The 17,800-nt window shown below is 35.9% G+C and overlaps 1 protein-coding gene across 7 annotated transcripts in view; it reads left to right on the top strand.

The window, feature by feature from the left end:
• QKI (QKI, KH domain containing RNA binding) overlaps positions 1-17,800 on the top strand; it is a 138,582-nt gene that overhangs the window by 18,077 nt on the left and 102,705 nt on the right. For all 7 annotated transcript variants that reach the window (XR_014248126.1, XM_082404635.1, XM_082404637.1 and 4 more), the window contains exon 2: positions 14,742-14,884. Coding sequence is in view for 6 of the 7 variants with exons in the window: in XM_082404635.1 (XP_082260761.1) it covers positions 14,742-14,884 (143 nt within the window). In the remaining variant the exon portion in view is untranslated. The remainder of the gene's footprint in view (positions 1-14,741; positions 14,885-17,800) is intronic.

The following is a 17,800-nucleotide window of genomic DNA, read 5'->3' as shown; positions in this document are numbered from 1 at the left end:
AGTGCTTATATTGCTGTGACAGAGTCATGCACAGGTTAAGATGGAAAGGGATCACATCATTTGCTAGCAGGAAAATGAAAATTTATTCCAGGTTCACATTGTATGATCTGATAATTCATCTTAATGTGAAATTCAAGTTCTCTTTTTTCCCCTGTAAATTCTAAAATGAATACAATGAAGTTTACTTGAAAATAAGAGATTTCTGAATTTTTGGTCTACAGACCAAGTTTGTGAAAGTAAATGTTAATTTTATAGATAATCTTTAAAAAAATCTAAATCTCACAAGTGAGTAGTATTGTCCTAAATACGACATGGTGACTAGCTTTAATGCCATTATTTGGGAAATATTTTTATTTCTTTTCTGACTTTTTTTCCTTTGAAGTTTATATTGTGACTTATTAAGAAGGTAAAGTTAGATAGAAGTGTTATATAAACACATATATCTTTTAAAATTATCTTTGACCATGGGCTGTTTGCCCAGATAGTAAAAGTTAAGATACAATACAAACTGTGAACTTTTGAATGATAGGATAAAGGTGGATACTTAATTATCCAACACTGAAAAATTATGTCTCTGTATTGGAATTTGGAAATATACTGTATATTGACTTTTGTGGTTAACTGATTTGCTTGCAGTAACACTGAATGTGAAAATTAGGAAATTGGTTGCGTTTTATCTTCAAAAGCTTAAAGCATGGCATTTCTAATAGAATCTAATTTCGTTTCTGTGGGTTACACAATTGTTAACAGGTTTTCCCTGTGAGTGATAGGCTACTGCGTCAGGTTGAGGAAGCTAATGTCTGAGTGGATGTGGTGGTTGCCTTAGAATGATTTTGCCGTTAGCAGTGAAAAATGTTTTCCTTATAGTTCTTGTGCAGCAGGCCATGGAGTAAAGCACATTTTTATAATAAAGGTGATGAATTTAATCGCAAACTGGCAGCCAAATGGAAATTGCAGACCTTGATACTGGAAGAAAATTGCCAGTAAAGCAACTCTTGCGAGAACAAGCTTTAAATTTACCCACCCATTTCGACATTGAGGAGAACTTGGGGATCACAGGATATTTTGCTTGGTCTGTTTAGTTCAGATGAATGACACCTGAGTGTTCTATTTAAGAGAGATAGTTGGTTTAAAGTTGCTTCTGCTTTGTACATAAAGCCTTTAACACATACATTTTTGTATTTTATTAAAATTCTAAAATACTGCTGCCTTTTTGTATTTCAGCACATTGGTATGCCTAATGAATTGAAATCCATTTACCACACTTAACATTCATCTGCTGTGTAATTCATGTTTCTGCCATTTATATGATGGACTACAGTCTTAAAGGATGCAGAATAATCTGGGTTTATAAGCAACATTGAATTGATAGAATGTCATGTAAACTATCAGTTTTTGCTGTTTTATATTTAAACAGTTTATGTTATAAAATTTAAACACAGAATAGTAGAATTTCTATTATGGGAAATCTGGACTTTGTCACTTTTTACTCTGTAAGTAACTAATGCTTGTTGTTTTTTATGAATAACTTAACCCTTGATCCAACATGCGGCATTTAGGGTGTTTAACCCTGAATCTTGGTTATATTGTTGCATGTATTTTGAGGTGTACTTTCCCCCCATGATACACATATTTGTTAACAGGTATGTGTCCAGGTTTAGAGAATTATTTGTGACTATTGGAAAGTGAGGCCTTTCGGAGGATGGTAAATGTTTAGAATGTAAAAAGACCAATGAGAGAGATAAAAATATTTCTTAGTATACTTACTGAAACTACTGAGTTCCAAAGGGAAATAAGGATTTCTTCTAGGAGGTTATCAGATTTTGTTTGGATACACACCCCTGATCTGATAGATTTTATTTTCTGGACAGTATGGTACATTTTTAGAGTAGAGCTGTGACAAGTGTGTGTTCTCTTTAAGTATAGGATTATAGAAGTGTTTAGTTTTAAAATATGGGAATTTAAATTTGATGGTTGAGAAAGCAAGAATAGAAGGAAGAAAAAAGGCTTACAAATTAATTCTCTGTTTTTAGGAAACAGTTTATTGAGGTTGTGCACGTGAGAGTGAAGGTAAGAAATTAAGAAATAGGAGTATTAGTTTTTCTTGTTAAAACAAGTACCAGCAATTGTATCTTTGCCATTGAAAGTGGTTTCATTTAAATTACTTTTAAGTGCCAGATTGTAATAACACCCATATGAGAAGTAAGCGTCTATGTAATGTTAGAGATAAATTAGAATGTTTAGCCATCTCTGAAATTTGCAAAGTTTAAAATAAATCAACTCCTTTATTCTTTTATCAGTGATATGTGTTTGGTCATTTGGTTTATTTGGCTTAAGTAAGCTGTGGCAAGTTTAGAATTCAGAGATAGACCCTAAAGATAATATTCTTTACACTAGACCTTTGTGAGAGAAGTGAAGTATAATTATTTTAACTCTGATGCTCCTGATCCAGTAAATTAGTATGTTGAAAGCTTTATTTCCAATTTCAGAAAAAAACTAAAATTTCATGCACTTAACATACAAGATGAAGTTAGAATAAGGTATATGGAATCTATATAAATTGTATACATACATAATATGTATGTTAATATAGTCCAACAATATTTAATATATTTTATATGATATGTGTAGTATTTGTATATGCACACATATAATGTATGTATATAACTTATATATAACTTTAATGGTATATAAGTATTGTGCATGTATGTGTTTGCACGCATGTGTATATATGTGTACACATCTGTATACATATAGTACTTCATTAAAACTGTACTGCTTTTCTTTAGTAGGCTGAATATAATTAGTTGTTTATAGGCTGATACTGAATTCAGTTTCCATAGATATTAGTGGTGGTTTACTTTTTAAAAAGGTTTTTTTGGTTTGTTTTAGTGATATGCTTCCATTCACATCCACGTCTATTATTGTGATAAAGATGGCCACAATTTAGTTCAAGATTGTTTGTGTCGGAGTCCAAAACACCTGAAGCACCTAAGATTCTGAGTTCTGAAAGGGTTTTAGAATTACGTGTTTGAAAAGTCACATCACTGAATTAGCTCAAAATTACAGGATTGTCAGTGGAGTGAAGTAAGGGGAGTGTTCACAGTAATATTGCAGTTTCAAGGTGACAGTGTAAGATGTGATACTTTTGTGTTTTTGTTTAGATAACGATTTTAAGGTATTAAGTTGTAGTTACGTAAAGATATATTACAAGCCAGAATGTCTTCTCAACTTTCCTTCCCCCAGATTACTCATTTGAGGTTAAAATAATCTTAAAACTCCTGAAAAGTGGTTAAACCAGAACAAGTCAGATCCTGGAGCAAACACTTTTTAAAGAAGGTGTTGTGGGAAAGGTACCATAGAGAGCATTTGCTCCAAGTATTTAAGAGTCATTTTTAATATGCTGAGTGTACGGTTTCTATTTGAGTAGTTTGTAAGGTTTTCTGGATTATATGTTTGAATATTTGAGGAAGAGCTTAGTAAAAATGAGTTGGAAAAATTAAGCTGTATCTTTGTTACTTTCTGCCTCCTTTTGTCATTTATGGTGAATTTGTGTGTAAGAAGTGAGTCGCAAACAGTATTTGGTAGGTGCCTTTTCTGAGTATCTTTAATGTCTATAGATTCTGCAAAAAGACTGATTACAGATTTTATGTAACAGATATTCATCCGATCAGCAGCTATTATCTTTCAGACCCACCTTTCAGTATACATAATTTTACAGAGTATATAATTTTACATCACAGTCATTGTTAGTGATGATGGTATGGACATAACTTATGTTATCAGGCACACTCTCGCTCTCTCCATTATCTCGTTTAATCTTTCCATCAGTCCCGTGAGCTGGAAATAACTCCATTTTATAGATGAAGAAATGGAGGCTGACTGAGACACTATAATGGGTTTTTTTCAAAGATTGCACTTTCAACAGTTTATTCTTTATCACAGATTATTATTTACAGTTTTTCAGTCACCTGTTCTGTAAATTTTTTAAAAAGTAAAATTTTACCTAACTTGTGAACTGATAGTTTACGTTAGTTCTGGACAAAGACATGGAGAGGCAAAGTTTTTCTTTAAAGTTGTCTTCCTTTACATGCACAGTACATTAAATTATCTTTAGCTACTGTAACTACCACTCTAAGGAAGGTGGTGGTGTGTTGACTGTGTAAATAGCTTGCTTGACTTGAAAGTGTCATTCTTTTAATAAGAGAAAAGATAGCACAGCATGTTCAGAATGTAGGAAGTATATTAAGTTTCATTCAAAACTTGTTCCATTTAATATTGACCTTCTGAAAGTGGGTTCACTTTTTCTTAAGTCTTGATACTCTGATGTTTTTCTGAAGGTTCCTGCTAATGCCCCCAGCCACCTATGAATTGGCCTGGCGTTGAGTACTTTTATGGCCTTTTCCACTTAGCTACTTTAAAAAAAGTATACTGGGGGGTTCTAATGTACATCTTGTCCTTTTCTTGCCTATGAAATTATCTGACTAAAGATGGCAGATCTTGCTATACTTAGTCTTCCTAGGGGTTTGGTTTCAAACTACTATTAGGGAGGGCCTCTAATGACTGGATTTCACTCATATTTCAGTGTGGTATGGGTGGTACAGTGTTGTTTGAAATAAGGTTGTTTTTTAGATTTTGGTGTTTATATCAGTAGTTTTCTACTTGTCTCTATCAAGGCAGGCTTTGGTGAAGACAGAACTTTGTGCTTAGAAATTCTGTTTGTTACGAACTTTCCACTGGGAAAAATACTTACCGTTTTCAAGGAACAAATACCCAGTTTGAATGGTAACCTGAATGTCTTCAAACCTTAGCATGGCTGCTCTAAAATATTTGAGAAGTTTTTGAGTAAATGAAGAAATACCTTGAGCAAGAAAAACAGAACCACTTGCCTGGATAATCATAGACATTACTAAAAATAGATGGGATTAGAAGTCAGAAAACTAAGGTCTGGAAAAAAATCCTTGAGTGGGACAGAAGAATATATTTTAAGCTTTTTTTTCCCATGTATCAGATCTATCAGCATAATTATGTATCATAAACGTGATAAATATATGTCCATGTTTTTCCATTTTTATTCTCCTTTTCTTCATCATAATTAAAGTGAGGGTTTATGTATCTAGAATCCAATTTTTCCCTAGCTTGGTCTTTTCCCACTATAGAACCAAATGAAACCATAGAACTCTGGCTTACTCTTTAAAAATTGCTTTGTCTAGTGTTCAGGCCCAGGTATTTATATCCCAGGATGCTCAGTCTTATCTATCAATCGCTTCTAGCACTCTGATCTATTTACATAGAAACCAGTTCTTACTGCTAGAAGAATTGTGATGGCAAGAACCATGTAGCTTACCAGTGTGTCCCTAGCACAGTGCCTGATACTGTAGAAAGATGGGTCGTTTTCAGTCAATAATAGGAGCTTTTTGAGCATCTGTTATGTGCCAGACACTCTACAGATATTTGTTAAGTGAAATAATTTTTTCTGTCTAACTCAGAAGCTTATTAGGTCTTGAGTTATCTTAGATGTGCTTGCAAATGGGAGTAGTCATAGACCAGCAGTCCCCAACCTTTTTTGACACCAGGGACCGGTTTCATGGAAGACGATTTTTCCACGGATGGGGCAGTGGTTCAGGTGGTAATGTGAGTGATGGGTAGCAATGGGGAGTGACAGATGAAGCTTCGCTTGCTTCCTTGCCCGCCGTTCACCTCCTGCTGTGCGGCTGGGTTCCTAACAGGCTGCGGACTGGTACCGGGGGTTGGGGACCCCTGTCATACACCTTAAACGGTTTGTTGAAGGATATGCAGCTAGTCCCTGACAGAGCTTAAATGAGAATCTGAGTGGGCACAGAATGGGATTCTCTGAAGAAACAGGAGGGTGCACTCCTAATTGATAAAATTTTAGAGCTGCAAGAAACTATGCATGTGATCTGGTCTAGCCTCATTTCACAGAGGAGGAAACAGACCCATAGGGTTAAGTTCAAAGCCGCACAGCTAAATCTTGTAGAGAATCAGAAGTAAAATCCAGATTGTATAAACTCAAGGCCAGTGCTTTTTTCCCTAGTGCATGTAGTTCTTAGAAAGATTCCCTTTCTACACAGAAAGGTCATTGTTTATGGATTGTAGTGTTTTTCCTTGTTCTTAAGGAAGGTTTAAAGTGCATGTGTTTTTTAAGCAGTACCTGATAAAGAAAATTAAAGAGATTGTTGAAAATTTTTTTTATTATTTTGAATGATTTTGACATCCTCAGTTTAATTGCTAAGCAGGCATTTTCTTTTTATTTTTTTTAAACACTAGAGAAGTAAGACATTTGCATGGCTTTCATTCTCTCCCACAACTATCCCCCTACTCCATTAGAATAAGTAACTCTGAAGGCTAAAGCAAACACTTCGTTTTTTTTTTTTTTTTAAATGAATTTAGACTTATAGAGAAATCGAAAAAATAGTGCAGAGGTTAATGTTAACAATTCATATGACTAGGAAATTAACATTGATTCAGTATTATTTACTCACTTGCCCATATCTATTCAGATTTCACTAGTGTTTCTACAAACATAGTTTTCCTGGTTCAGGATCCAATCCAAAATCCCACATTGCGTTTAGTGGTGATGTCTCTTTAGTTTCCTCCAATCTGTGGCAGTGTCGCATTCTTTCATTATACTTTTCTTGACACTTTTGAAGATAACTGGTAGTTGTTGTAGAGTGTAGAACATTCTTCAATTTGGGTTTGTCTGATGTTTTCTCAGTTTCTCAGTATTAGATTGAGGTTAGGCGTTTTGGCAAGAAAACCACAGAAATGCTGTTGGACCCTTCTCAGCGCATCATACCAGAGTACATGTCTTATTATTCTTAATATTAACTATCATGTGGTTAAGGTGGTGTCTGCCAGGTTTTCTACTGTACAGTATTTTTTTCCTTTGTAATTAATAAATATCTTATGGGAAGATACTCTGAAACTGTACAGATATTCTGTTTCTCTTCATACTTTCTAATGGTTCTTGCTTGCAGTAATTATTACTCTGGTGTTTTCTAATGATGATTTTCTTTATCCATTTTTCCTTCTATATTTATTTATTGGACTTCTACAAGGAAGATCTGTCTTTTCTCTCATATGTATTTATTCAATTATGTCATTATAGTCTCATGGATTATAATCCATTACTATCATCGTATTGTAAATAAAAGCTTCTTAAAAATGTATTTTTGAAAAGTTAATACATTGAGATGATTAAAAATTCAAAGGCCTGTTAGGAGCCTATATGGTGAAAAATCTCTTCCACTCCTATAACCTGGTTACCCATTTCGATTGCTATGAGTTTATTTTTATTCTTCTAGAGATATTAAAAGGGTTGGGAAAAGAGTTGTTAGTAAAAATTGCTAGATTCTCAAGTATTACTTTTTAGCTGGATTCTGGTGATATCTACCATTTTACCGTTACATATTCTTCAGATATTCATTGACAGATATGTCTTAACCAGATTTCTTAACCTTCAGATTTAAATTTTAATACAACAGGTATTATATAGAGATAAGGACTGGTTTCCCCTGAGTATTCTAAAAAATTAAATAACCAGAAGGCAACATTTTATTAAATAACACTTGATACATAATATGTAAAACTAACCAGGTTTAAAAGTAACTAACTTCCAAACAAAATCCAACTTAAATGAGAAAGGATGCTTATTTCAATTAAATAATTAATTTTTATTCACCTAAAAAAATGCTTTCCTCCACTCTGTTCTGTTTTTTCTAGTAGCCTATTTTGCCGTCTTTAGGAACCAAGGCCTAGATTTCATCCCCAAAACTGCTTTCTGTTAGCATGGAGTGAAAGAGGAGGGCTGCAAAGACTTTTTTGGTAGTCACTAGTAAAACAGTGAACATACTGGACTGTACTTGTTACAGCATAACTAGCAATAAACCAAAAGTTGGATTGTTCCACTTTTTTTTAAAATTAATTTTTATTGGAGTATAGTTGCTTTACAATGTTGTGTTAGTTTCTGCTGTACAGCAAAATGAATCAGTTACATATATACATATATCCCCTCTTTTTTGGATTTCCTTACCATTTAGGTCACCACAGTGTATTAAGTAGAGTTCTCTGTGCTATACAGCATGTTCTCATTAGTTATCTATTTTATACATAGTATCAATAGTGTATAGTGTATATGTGTCATTCCCAATCCCCAATCCCCCATCCCCCCCCACCCCCATTGGTATCCGTACATTTGTTCTCTACCTCTGTGTCTCTGTTTCTGCTTTGCAAATAAGATCATCTATACCATTTTTCTAGATTCCACATGTATGTGTTAACATACGATAACTTGTTTTTCTCTTTCTGACTCTTCACTCTGTATGACACTCTCTAGGTCCATCCACATATCTACAAATGACCCAGTTTCGTTCCTCTCTATGGCTGAGTAATATTCCATTGTATATATGTACCACATCTTCTTTATCCATTCCTCTGTTGATGGACATTTAGGTTGCTTCCATGTCCTGGCTATTGTAAATAGTGCTGCGATGAACATTGGGGTGCATGTGTGTTTTTGAATTATGGTTTTCTCTGGGTATATGACCAGTAGTGGGGTTGCTGGGTCATATTGTTCCACTTTCTTATTTAACATCTCTAATTACCATCTCTTAAAGTGAGTTTCAAGGACTTCTTATTCCAGAATTCCTTTATGAAACCCTAAATGAAAGCTGGTTGCATTAGCTATGACCTTGAACAAATTCTTTACTCTCTGAACATTTTCTTCCTTCCTGCCTTCCTTTTTTTGTAAAATGGGTATTATATACTACCTCAGATTCTGTGAGGATCGCGTGAAAATTCATATACAGTATTTTTAGCATGGTGAAGGTCCTCATTTTAAAAAAATAATTAGGTCTTTGTGGTTTATTTTTAGACTTGAGAGTGAGTGATTTAACCTTTATTATAATTTTATATGGGGAATCCAATATTATATTCTGCATTTTGACTTAGAATTCTTTCTACCATCCTAATGAAGATAACTTAATTAATTTTCTGTGTTATTATTGTAAAAAAAAAATTTATATAGTAATGTGAAAGCTAAACTGTCCTCGTAAATCCATCTCCCAGAGATGATTACTCTTAATAGTTGTTACATCCTTTTTTTGACTTCTCTGTGTCTATCTAAAAATTCACATACTTAGTATAAGTTGGATCATGTAATAGACATTCTTTTCTGTAACCTTTGAAAGAGCCTTTCCAGGGAAGTGCAGCTACTATTAAATACCTTTCATGATACAAAACTGCTGCTGAGAACAATCTTGGAACTAGGATGGACTGTATCATATTTTTTATGTGAAATTTATCAACAACTTTGAACAACTGTTCATTTTGGCCGTTTCAAGGAGGGCTGTTGAATTTAATTTTGTAGTTTTTCTTTTTGTGCTTATAGTCCTGAAATACAAACCGCAGTTTAACTGAAAAAAAAAAAAAAAAAAGTTAAGTCCCGTGTAGAGAGTTGGCAGTAGCTTGATTTTCTTTTTTCTTGCCAGTTTCAGTGTAGTTGCCTCAAAATTAAATCATTCTCAACTTGATGGCACAACCTGTAGATTCCAAAAGTGATTATTTCCTGTTTAACTCTGGTGGATCCAGAGGAAGGTTCCAGTTCTAGAGTAGCTTGAGATGTCATCAGATAGTTGATACGGTATGCCTGAATTTTAATATCCAGGTTAGAGAAATGTGTGTGCTATGAAATTGCAGTTAGTTGGATCCTTGACTCACAGAATAGTCATCCCTAAAGAATGTCAGCTGATAGATTCACATCAGTCTGAAGGTATTAGTCTAGTGGAAAACAACCACGAAAAGAATTTTAATTTTCCACTGGAAGTATGGAATGGTGGAAGGTTGGCCTACTACCTCTACCATATCAGCAGTGCACTGTGCTCGTCAGAGAAGTAAGGGGGTGTTCTTAAACGCGCAGTGGAAGTGGAGTGTTGGGGACCGGAGGTCGGCAGCCTCAGTCTGCATACTCATAGGTGGTCAGGGAAGGATGTGTGTGCTACAGGGTTTTCCATTTTCAGAGAGACGTAGACAAATGGATTATGTCTAAGTGAGTGGGAGGGTATAAAACTATGTCATATAGTTTAGAGAAGAGGACACTTAGATTACAGAACTTTTCAAATATTTGTAGGACTGTCATATGAAAGAGGCGTTTAACCTCTTTGACGAGCTTTGGAGTGTTGAGAGGGGGTGAGTGGGAGAAATTTCAGGGAAGATAAAATTCAGTAAAATTTGTAACATTTGAGAACAGTTCAGAGATGTCTAAAACAAATTGTGCTGATATTGGGGATATTTTGGGGTTATTGTAATAGGAATTTGTACACTAGGTGATTAAGCAAATGGTTCTGAACTTGTAGTTAGTTCTCTGAACCACTGCTGTAGTTTGATGAAGGTAGTGTGGAGATGGGGACGTTAGAGCATTATCATGTATGTTTGATGCAACAAAAGAATATGTAAAACATACTAGTTTTGAAGTGCTCCTATGTTTCATAAACACACACCTGTGAGTCCCCACTCATGAAGGAATTTAGAGCATTGCGCGTGCCCATGACTGTGACAGGTTTCTGTAATATTTTGGCTAGGATAACGTTAACAAAAGCTCTGATTGCCAGGCCTTAAAGAATGAAAAGCTTTGGAGACAAAACTTTTAAAAAACATTGGAGTTATGGGGAAAACAGTAAATGAGTCTTTGCCTCCTAAGGTTGGAAACCAGTGGATTCAGTGAAGTCATTCAGTAAGCAGCCTTCACTCATATGAGGTACAGGCACAAGGAGGGTAAATAGGAGACTTGTCTGAAATCACACAGTTACTATTAGAACTGGAATCAGAACTTGTTCTGACTTAGTGTCGTAAGTAACGTGCCAGGAAGTGCTAATGATTTGTTGGCTAGAAAGATGCTGTTGATAAAGGTAGTACTCAGCTGGTTAGAGTTTACAGTGAAAATTGTAAATTCCTTGAGAACTCAAACTGTCTTAGTCACCTTTTCATTCCCATCAGTACTGTCTTGTATGTAATTTGTTTTCTATTATTAAATGGAGTGATAGCTTAGAGACTGAAAGAAACACGGTAGAAGGATTTTTTAATTTTAAGTAGAATATATAATTACATTGTAATTTTACTTCGCATACTCCTGTCATTAGAAAACAGGTCAGAGTTCCTGTCCTCTTGACTTTAATACCCTCTCTGTGGCAGAGTTGATGATGCCTGCTTTCACATCTCTAATCCATACCTCTTACTGTTCTTCTACCTTAGAGTATCTGTTTGTTTATATACCTCCCATGTTAGACTAACTTCTCTGAGAGCTGGGGCCATGACTTGTTTAATGCCCTAGAACCTAGCTCATTCCTCTCTTCATTCACCCATCCATCTGTCCAATTTACTGAGTATTAATTGAGGACCCACTGTATTCCAGGCACTATTGTAAGAGCTGGGGATACAGCAGGTAACAGAATTTCATGGAACTCTAAGCTATTAAATAATCACAAAAATGTTTAGAGAAATACAACTTAAGTGGTAAATGTATCTTTTCTTCCATTACATCATCTAATTGGTTATATGAAGTTGTTGGTTTTTGTATATTATTTTTAAATCTAGTCATCTTACCTGAATTTTCTTATTTATAAATGGATTTTCTTGGTTTTTCTAAGTTTGATAAATTTGTTTACCTGAAAATCATTTTTTCCTCTTCAACCTACTGTATTACTATGTTTAAAGATTTTTTTAAAATATTGAATTATTCTTGCATTCGTGCTGTAAATTCCACTTTGTCTTGGTGCATCATTATTTTAATGTGCTGCTGGTGGAGCTTGTTCACTTAGGATATTTGCTTCTCTATCTACAAGCAAATTTTATCTGTGGTTTTCTTTTATGCTATTGTCAGGTTTTTATATGAGTGTTATTAACTTCATAATAAGAATTGGGCAGTTTTTGAGGAGGAAATTTTAATGTAATAAACTAATGTTGAAAGTGCCTTTACATACAGACCTTGACTAAAGGATATATGTGCAATTTTAATTAGATTAAATTTTTCTAATGCCCTCTGGTTAATTACTTGCTGTAATTACATAATTATGTAAACAACCATTTATATTTAAATTGTAGGTCATTGGAAATTTGATTTGAGAATTGCTGTCATATGCTAATTTAAGATAAACACTAATTTGATACTGGACATCTTTGAGAAAGATTTCATTATGAGAGTAGAAGTATAAAAACAAACTTAAAGAATCAACTCTTGTCCTTATAATGTAGTTAAACACAAGGTACCTTCTTTTGCTTTTTAAAAAAAAGAGTTCATTTGTTATACAGAGATAAACATTTGGTAAGCTTTGACAAGCAAATTGTTAGTTAAGAGATAAGATTCATTATAAAATGGGTATTGCCATCACTGAAGCAGAAAATGTATTGTAGTGTAGTATTTTCATTGACAGTCTTTATAACTGGGTGAGAACACCTTTGATCATGCCTTTTTACTGCAGTGGATTTTATTTAACTGAAAGTGATTTAAATAACTAGTTAAGAAAATTAAAGTGTGAAATTTGATAGTACCTTAAGAGCGATAAATTGAAATTCTGTGTTTGGAAGGCATACAAATACAACTTAAGTGATAAATGTATCTTTTCTTCCATATGACGTTACTGTTTTTTGTGTATTTATATATTCTTTAACCTAGTCGTCTTACCTGAATTTTCTTAGTTATAATTAATTCTTTTGGAATTTTATTATTTATTTTTAAAATTAATTAATTAATTCATTTTTGGGCTGCATTGGGTCTTCGTTGCTGCACGCAGGCTTTTCTCTAATTGTGGCCAGCGGGGGCTACTCTTCGTTGTGGTTTGCGGACTTCTCATTGCGGTGGCTTCTCTTGTTGCGGAGCACAGGCTCTAGGCGCACAGGCTTCAGTAGTTGTGGCATGCGGGCTCAGTAGTTGTGGCTCGTGGGCTCTAGAGTGCAGGCTCAGTAGTTGTGGCACACAGGCTTAGTTGCTTCACGGCATGTGGGATCTTCCTGGACCAGGGATCAAATCAGTGTCTCCTGCATTGGCAGGTGGATTCTTAGCCACTGCACCACCAGGGAAACCCGGAATTTTGTTTTTAAACACTAATGGATACACGCTTTTTCCCCAAGCAGGACATAATCCATAACATGGAGAGATGGTTACAGATGCATTCAGCTAAATTAATAATGACAACCTTTATTAGACAGTGTATTCCAGTGGGCAAGGGCCTATCTTCTAGCACATTGTGGAAGCTTAATAAAGAACTCTTGAAGAATTAATTGATATCTTTGTATAGGACTTGATCCATTAAGATAGATTTCTCATAATTTTTTTTTTTAGAAGTGATATTCATACCTGGGAACTGTCATAATAATTGTTTTAAAAGGTCATTGACTTTAGGTATCTCTGCTTTCTTTCATTTCATTCATTAACTCATAGTTTGATCTCCATACCATCTTTTCCTCAAAACTTCCAGATCACCAATGGCTTAGTGGTCACATCCAAGGTCCCCTCTTTTGCTCTTTACCTTGTGGTATTTTTGTGGTATTTGACACTGTTGATCACCCTGTCCTTGAATCTGTTGTTTTTAGCTTCTTTGAAGCTTCTCTTCCCTGGTTCTCCGGTCTACCTCCATTTCTTCTTGGTTTGGATCTTCTTTTCCTCATCCCTTAAATGGTGCTTTTCCTAGGGTCATTCAGTTCTTCCTTCTCCCTATACCCCCTCTAAGACATCTCTTCTGTTCCTGTAGCTTTAACCAATACATTTGGGTATCAGACTCAGACTTCTGCTGAACTTAAATTTTGTATATCTGTTGGACACCTCTATTTGGATATTCCAAAGGTACCTAAAATATCTAAGGAAGTGGTCCGGTTTGAATCTCATTCAGATGGGTTAGTTCTGAAGTATAAAGGAAGCTTTGGTATTAGCTCTGTCTTATAGGCATTCTTAGGATAGTTATTTGGCTGAAGCTATCATTTGGAATGACTGGGTTTTTTGTTTTGTTTTGTTTTTTAAATTAATTCCACCCGTTTCTTTGTACTATTTTATTTTTCCAGATGATTCTTTTATTTATTTATTTATTTATTTTTAGCTGTGTTGGGTCTTCGTTTCTGTGCCAGGGCTTTCTCCAGCTGTGGCGAGCGGGGGCCACTCTTCATCGCGGTGCGCGGGCCTCTCACTGTCGCGGCCCCTCCCGCTGCGGAGCACAGGCTCCAGACGCGCAGGCTCAGTAGTTGTGGCTCACGGGCCCAGTCGCTCCACGGCATGTGGGATCCTCCCAGACCAGGGCTCGAACCCATGTCCCCTGCATTAGCAGGCAGATTCTCAACCACTGTGCCACCAGGGAAGCCCATGACTGGGGTTTTTTAGGCATGGAGAAATTAGGTAAAATAACTGGTCTGTATCATAGTGAATAAAAGCTTGGGCTCTGAAGTTATTTTGGGGACTTCCCTGGCGGTCCAGTGGTTAAGACTCCGTGCTTCCAATGAAGTTATTTTTAATAAAATATATTATTTGGTATAAATTTGATTTCTGGTAGAAATTAATTAAGACTGTAGTTCTGTGAAATGTAGACTTAATCCAGAGAATGACAGACTAGGTCAACAGCTCTTCTTTGAGTTTTAACACTTTATCAATGAAATCCTCCCCTACCCTCTTATTTTTATTTTTCCTGGGCTAGTAAGAATATTTTTTTGTCTAACACATTTAAAATTTTTACTTTTAACAGAAATTAGCAGAGTACGGAAAGACATGTACAATGACACATTAAATGGCAGTACAGAGAAAAGGAGTGCAGAATTGCCTGATGCTGTGGGACCTATTGTTCAGTTACAAGAGAAACTTTATGTGCCTGTAAAAGAATACCCAGATGTAAGTATATTTTGTTTATATTCAATGTTTTTTTCCTGCTTCACATACTTTGGGAAGAGATATATCTGATGGTAAATACTTAAGCATTGTCAGCTGCTTTTAAAAAAAATTTCATGTGAGGGACTAGAGGCATCAATACTTTGGTGTGGATAATTTAATAAAAACATTTTTTTAAAAATATGTTTTCATTTGAATGCTGCTGTGTCACTTTGGAAGTCTAGAACTAAGTAAAGACTTGGTTCTAGATTTCAAATTGAGGCAAGAATTATGGAAAGAGCTTTGGCCTGAATGTCAGAGAGCACCAAGTACAACTTTGTGCTTGTCTTTGATCTGACCTCAGCGAAGCTGTGTCATCCTTTCAGTAAAATGAGAGGTTAGACTGTATGACAGCTAAGATTCCTTGCAGCGCTAAAATTTTTATCATAACCACTACTTACAATATTTTTCTCATCTTAGTTCCTTGTTCAGCTATTCTCCGCGTATCTTGTTGTGGATAGCCTCCTTACACTATACAGTTAATTTATAAAAGGCTCCAACTCTTTGCCTTTTGTTACAGAGCCCTACATGATATGGTCCTTTTTATTTCTGACCTCATCTTAAATGATTTTCCCTCTTCCTCAACATACTGCAGTTACATTGGCTGTTAAGAATAAGTTAAGTCTGTTCCCAGCCCAGGTACCTTTATGTTTGCTGTGCATTTATCTTAACCAGCTGGCTTCTTCTTGTCATTAAGTTTTTAGCTTAAGTGTCACTTCAGAGAGGACTCCTCTGACCATTTTATCTAAAAGCAATCTGGTTACTCATTATTTCACTTAAGTCTCTTTATTTCTGTGCAATAGCACTTATTATCTGGTATTTTTCTTTTTTATTTTTTTATTTTCTTATCTCTCCGCAGCACAATATAAGGTACTTAAAACAAGAACTTGTTTTTGTTATTTACTGCTATATTCCCAGTGCACATAATATTCGCACATAATAGGTATCCAGTACCTACTGAATATATAAAGGCAAATTGATGGCTTTTTGTTGTGTTTCAGAGGACTTTTCTGAAAGGAAATACAAGAAGGAGTTCGTATTGTAAGGTGAAAAATGTGAAGTGTACTCTAAGTTGCATTGATTGTATGGATAGTATTGTAGTTTGGAGATGGGAAGTAAATGTCATAAGTTGAGTTAATGGGGAAAAAGTGTTGCTATTTCATAAGATGCGTTTCTAATATGGTTTTCTTACAAGCTAATACATTTACTCTTTTTTTTAGTAAGTATTTTTGGTTGCAAATATGTAAACAGTTCTGGATAACATAGGCAAAGAAAGGATTTGTTGGAAGATAATTGGGTGTGGTACAGAGGGTTAAAGGAATAGCTGGAGAACAAAGCTTCATATAAGACAGGAACCAGGGCAGTTCTGAGAATCTCAGCAGTGGGAGTTTAGACCTTCCCTGTTGAGAGCCTTGCTCTTAACATAATTTGGCATCAGTGCCTCTCAGATTTTATCTTCAAACTTCAGATTCTTAGGAGAGAGAATGTATTTTGGACCAGTCTGCCATGAGTAAGGCCTGGGGTTAACTGACATAACCTAGACATGACCACCCTGGACCTACTCTGGGTATTGGATGATTCCTTGGGGTGGTAAATTGTGATTTGGGCAGCTGTCCCAATTGGAGTCTACTACTTTTGGGTGTTTCAGTATCTCCTAAAAGATACCAGCCTTCTCATCTGCTTGTTTGAACTCTAAAGGATAAGGATTCAGCACAAGCCATTAACATAGAATAGGTAAGAGCATGTGACTGTGTTAGAGAATATAACCTTAATCTGCCTGGTTCCCGTTCTTTAAAAAAAATGCTATTCAGGGAATGATGTTTATATTGCATTACTTAAAAGACACATGTTCTGTATAATCCTCTAAGTCAGAAGAGATGTATTTTATATTGTGGGTGCAAGGGGAGGCACCTTTTTACTCTATTCCTGTCCTTTTTCCACCAGTTGAGATTCACTGTCATGGTCAACTACAGTTGTTGACACGTGTGTTGGAGCGAAACATTGTCTAGTTCAGTGGTTGTCAAAATGTGGTCCCAGGACTATAGTATCCACACCTCCTAGGAACTTGTAAATGTTCACGCCCCACCCCAGACTAGATGAGTCAGCATCTCTGGGGCTAAAACCCAGCAGTCTGCCTTCCAAGCCCTGTAGATGATATTGATGCATGCTAAAGTGTGAGAAGCACTGTTCTCATTTGTTTACATTGTCATCATAAGCTGGGCTAACAGGTAATCACGTAGGGTGCTTTTACCAGGCATTGTTTCAGAAGGCAGGTAGGGGTGGTGAACTGAATGTCTCTGCTCCTGTGGAGCAGGCATTGCAGTAGCAGAAACAGACAATAACCAAATGAATATTTTCTTTAGGTTCAGTCAGCGCTTTGGGAAAAAAAGTGGAGTAAGCAGATAAACAGTAGCTATGTGTTTATAGTCAAGGAATCTCTTACAAGATGAAGGGAATGCAGAGACATGAATGGAGTGATGGGGAGGAAGGCATGAAATCGTCTGGGGGAAGCACATTCCAGGCAGAGTGATCAGCAGTGCAGTGGTTCTGAGGCATGAGCATGCTTGGGAAGTGTAGTAAGATGCGAGGCTAGAAAGTTAGCAGAGGGGCCCTGTCCTCAAGGGGCTGTGGGTCCCGGTAGGGATTTCCGATACTACTGAGTGAAATGGAAAGCCAGGGAGTGCTGTGGGCTCAGTTGGGTTTTAATAGATTTGTTCTGGCTTCTGTGTGGAGAAAGGCTGTGGGTGATGGTGACAGCAGGGAGACCAGCTAGGGGGCAGAGGAGGAACTTGAACAAGAGGACTTAGAAATGCTTGGATCCTTCATAATTGATGACTTGGAGCCAACAGAATTTGCTGGTAGATTGGATATGGGCTGTGA

Source organism: Balaenoptera borealis, assembly GCF_965194805.1.
Source record: "Balaenoptera borealis genome assembly, chromosome: 9".
In the NCBI taxonomy this organism is placed as follows: Eukaryota; Metazoa; Chordata; class Mammalia; order Artiodactyla; family Balaenopteridae; genus Balaenoptera; species Balaenoptera borealis.
Note: the sequence above shows the minus strand (reverse complement) of the source record. Positions and strands in the feature narration are given on the sequence as shown.